The sequence below is a fragment of the Nanorana parkeri genome, unplaced genomic scaffold (genome assembly GCF_000935625.1).
Source record: "Nanorana parkeri isolate BGI_ZX_2015 unplaced genomic scaffold, ASM93562v1 scaffold1266, whole genome shotgun sequence".
Lineage (NCBI taxonomy): Eukaryota > Metazoa > Chordata > Amphibia > Anura > Dicroglossidae > Nanorana > Nanorana parkeri.
In genome coordinates, this window is record NW_017307534.1 from 117644 (window position 1) to 122277 (window position 4634).

The 4634-nt window shown below is 49.6% G+C and overlaps 1 protein-coding gene across 1 annotated transcript in view; it reads right to left on the minus strand.

Annotated features, from left to right (window-relative positions):
- Positions 1 to 4634, minus strand: part of SDK2 (sidekick cell adhesion molecule 2) — an 83720-nt gene that overhangs the window by 42239 nt on the left and 36847 nt on the right. The window contains exon 11 of the mRNA XM_018568952.1: positions 2259 to 2308. Coding sequence (XP_018424454.1) covers positions 2259 to 2308 — 50 coding nt within the window. The remainder of the gene's footprint in view (positions 1 to 2258; positions 2309 to 4634) is intronic.

Sequence of the window (4634 nt, forward strand, 5' to 3'; positions counted from 1 at the left end):
GCCAGGGGAGAGACAGCCAGGGGAGAGAGTGACAGAGGGGAGAGAGCGAGGGGAGAATGCGAGGGGAGAGAGCAAGAGCCAGGGGAGAGAGAGCGAGAGAGCCAGGGGAGAGAGCGAGGAGAGAGCCAGGGGGGGGAGCCAGGGCAGAGGGGAGAGAGCGAGGGGAGAAAGCGAGGGGAGAGAGCAAGAGCCAGGGGAGAGAGAGCGAGAGAGCCAGGGGAGAGAGCGAGGAGAGAGCCAGGGGAGAGAGCCAGGGGAGAGAGAGAGAGAGCCAGGGGAGAGAGAGAGAGAGAGCGAGGAGAGACAGCCAGGGGAGAGAGCGAGGAGAGAGCCAGGGGAGAGAGCCAGGGGAGAGAGAGAGAGAGCCAGGGGAGAGAGAGAGAGAGCCAGGGGAGAGAGAGAGAGAGCCAGGGGAGAGAGAGAGAGAGCCAGGGGAGAGAGAGAGAGAGAGCGAGGAGAGACAGCCAGGGGGGAGAGCGAGATGTTTTTTTTTCGTTGGTAGATCTCATGTAGCTCGTCATTTGAAAAGTAGATCTTAACACACAAATTGTGGGCACCCCTGTAGTATATAGATAATGTACACAGTATATACGTTATTTCGATCATATGAATAACCATTCCAGGGTCCATTATATAGTTATAGGATTCTACATGGATATCATCGTGGTGAGATGTCAACACATTTCGCTCTTGGCTTCTTCAGGAACAGAGGTCACCTACAATGTCATGTAAAGAACAATGACGTACTGATTTGTAGTTTTTATTTGACACGTTGCGCAGGTTTTGCACGCAATACTTTGACTTTTAAGGATGTGAATCTGTTACCATGTTGTTTTCAAAGGATGTCACGAGCATCAACAAGGGTGTGCTGGTGGCATCCTTTAAAAACGACATGTATATGACGGCGCCATCCGTGGTCACTACGAGCAGCCTGCCATTATGCGGGTCATCAATTCCGGTAAGGAGTGCAGCAAGACACCTTCTGTTATACTCTGCTACAATGCTGACACCTGAAAAGTCCCATGTAAAGTTTATGCGTAAAAACTCAAATAGCCCGGGGGAGGGTGTTGCCCATTTGCCCCCTTCGCCAGCTCTCCAATGGAAGGAACTTTTATACCAACATAGAGGAGTTCTGGGGTCCGTCTTATAAACTTTATCGCCTTGATCAAGAAAAGCGCACAACGTTGTAATTGAAGGGCCGGCCCACCCCAAAAGTATTATTTCAGTCATGGAAGGATTTTAGTGGCTTGAATCACCCACTGACATCTCTGATACCAGAAGCAAGCCAATAGAGAGGCAAGCGAGGGAATGATTCCAGCAGCAAGAGCCAACCCCGCTCATCAACAGTAAAGACGGGTTGAGGGGGGCGGAGCTTGGAACCCAAGTGCAGGAAGTGGTGATACAGTAAACCATTCCCCAGTCCTCCTGGGTAGCTTTCATTTTGTGGATCAGAAGCATACCTTAAAGGAGAACTATGGGGTTAGGGCTTTTCCCCATAGTTCTCCTTAGGGTAACAGGAGGACACAAACTGGCGTCCTCCCGTTACCCTAAGCTCAGTATATAGGGAGCTACAGCTCGCGGTATACTGAGACGCCGCAGCCGGAGCGGATCCCGACATCGATGTTGAGATCCGCCCAGCTGCGTGAGTGACAGCTGGCTCTGCATATCTAGAGGCAGAGGCAGCTGTACCCGCCCCCTCCCCCGTCCGATCAGCCAGTCAGCGCTGGCGGATCGGAGCGAGGAGGGGGGAATCCAGTCCCTCCCCCTGTCACGGCAGAGAGCCGTGACAGGATCGAGAAGTGAGCGAACGCCGGTATGTGTTCGCTCACCTCCCGATCTACTGAGCCGACCTGTGACAGTCTCATTGTCACAGGTCGGCTAGAACTATGAGGTGAGTGAAAAGCACCTCCCCCTCATAGTTCTCCTTTAAAGTCTATTTCCAACCTTTGCACCGCTGGTCCACAAACCCACCCTGAGAAATGCAATGCAGCCATCGCATGTAGACAGGAAGTGGGTGCAAAGATACTGCAGGAGATGAGAAAAGGGATGAATAAAGGTAAAGATTTTTTTTTTTTAAATGGCAATTGTTTTGGTTTTACATTTACTTGAACAAGCTGCTTTTCTTTGCAGTGGGTAATTCAACCGGCAAGTATCCATTCAAAACTGAAATGAACATTACATTGTATTCTTTTTCATATTAACATGAAGGGGATGAGATTCGTCTTTATTCTACATTATTACAACTAGTAGCATGCAGCTAGAGAGAGAGCAGAGTGACAGAGTTGAGCTCATCAGTCTGCTGCTGCTCCTTGCACTGTCCAATCACTGGCTGAGGGAGGGGTAAGACCTGTAAGTGTTACTGAACAGCAGCAGAGAAAAATCAGGTCTCCTCCCCTGCCAGACAGGGCTTTACTCTGTGCCAGAGCTGTTTTAAATCTCAGGTCTGAATGGACAGAAATAATAGGTTGAACGGCTGAGGAACGGAGATTTGTTTTACTCTACAGTATTACGTCTAGAAGCATGCAGTTAGTCGTGAGCGCACTTACTGTCCAGCTCGTACTGGGTGAGGGCCGGTTCACTCAGGTTCCGGATCAGGTAGGTCGCTATACGGAATGGTAGAGCAAGGATCGGGGTGGGAGAGGGAGTGAGGAACAAACGGAGGACAGGAGTGAGGCAATGTTAGTATACACAGAACAAAGACATGCGGATGCACAGGCAGCTCTATTCACACGCACAGCAGCATACATAAAGAGAACCTGTCATCGGTACAAAAGTGACCGAACGGGGGTTGTAAAGGGGCCACAGGATGCCAGGAAAGTGCATTAGGGGAATCCCTCGTGTGTGTCAAGGGATCCCCCAGACCCTTGGAACGTGCAGTATGCAGATAGAGCCTATGCGCCCCCCTCCATCCCATTACAGCACATAGGTATCTCTTAATAAGATCCTTATGCTCAGGCTATATTTACATCTCAACTGCCATCTCGCCCTTTCCTGTTGCTAGGCCAGGTTAGGGTATGTAATGAGAACATTGGGCCAATCTCAGAAAACAAGCAATTTGAAGGAACGTTCCTAAGAAAGGTTGTTCATGCAGAAGATTGATGTGGAGTGCTGGAAATATTGGCTATTGCCTATACAGTATGTCTATATCTGATCATATACAATACACACGCACAATTTTGGAGAACAGTTGGATTTTCGCTGGCAGCCTCGAGTGTGTATTTCACGAATGCAATTTTTTTTCCAAGAGAGAAAATTGTTTCTTCTCACAAAGTCTCACAGATCTAGTGCAGGAGGTCTCATATCTGTGCTTAGATATACAATGAATGGCCAAAGGTTTGTGGACACCTGACCATCACACCTATATGAGCTTGTTGAACATCCCATTCCAAAACCATAACATAAAGCACGTATCCATGCAACCATCAATTGATAAACAGGCGTACAAAGACATTGTAGACAATTGAACTCTTCCAGCCTTGTGGTAACAGTTTGGTTTCTGTTCCACCATGATTGTCCCCTGTGTAAAAAGCCAGCTCCATAAAGACATGGTGTGACCAGCTTGGTGGAGGAACTCGAGCGTCCTGCACAGAGCCCTGACCTGAAATGGAGCCAGGTCTTATTTTGGGGTTCCTCCAGCAGTGGAAGACTGGTAGACAGGAGATCCATGCTCTCTACTCAAGGAACCCCTAGAAACCTCTGGCGGAGCCCCAAGACCAGAAGACCCAATTCCAAATTTGGCATTCCAATTAATGCCATAGTTGATCTACAGGACAACTTTGGGATGAATTGGAAAGCCGATTGTGAGCCAAGTCTTCTTATCCGACATCAGTACCTGAACTCACCAATTTTCTTTTTCTTTTAGCCTGTGGAGCGTGCTCAAAACACCCAAAATGTGAACCAAAAAAGTGCATGTGAACACAAAAAAGTGCACAGCCAGGGTGCTGTCTAAAGGGTCCGTCTCCCGAAGAGATATGGCCCATCCCTGAACCCCCACGGCGCAAGGCACTCATGTCCACCTAGCCGAAAGCAGGCGGACCCATTCCTCATGGCCAGCCGAAGCGGACCACCGAGTACTCGGTTGGGTGCTCCCCCAAAGGGAGAACCCTGATGACAGGGGAGGAAGGAACCTGAGGGCCACACATCCTCCCCCTAGACTTCAAGGTAGGCCTGAAGACCCACACCGTCCATCCTGTGGAGTGAAAAACACAAAAAAAAAAGTGTAAAGGTGCACAGTGAGAAAAACAATCTAGAGTGCCAAAGTGAATACAATGGCTAGGCCTTGCAGCCCGGTAATAAAGATTAACCCTGGTCTTAGCCAAAAGGCCTAGCCCAAGAGATGTTGTGCGGCAAAAAGTAAAAGGTGTTGTGCCAAAGTGCCGTTCACACTGATTAGGGATGCACCGATACTAGTATCGGTATCGGTGCCGATACCGAGTATTTGGGTGAGTACTCGTACTCGCCCAAATGCTCCGATACCTAGCACGAGTACTTCCTGTATCAGGAAGCCGGGCAGCGCATCATTACACGCTGCCCGGTTTCCTGATTGGCCAGGAAACGGCTCCATGCTCTCTCGTCACTTGTGATGAGAGAGCATGGAGCTGACTTCCCGGCCAATCAGGAAGCCGGGTAGCGTG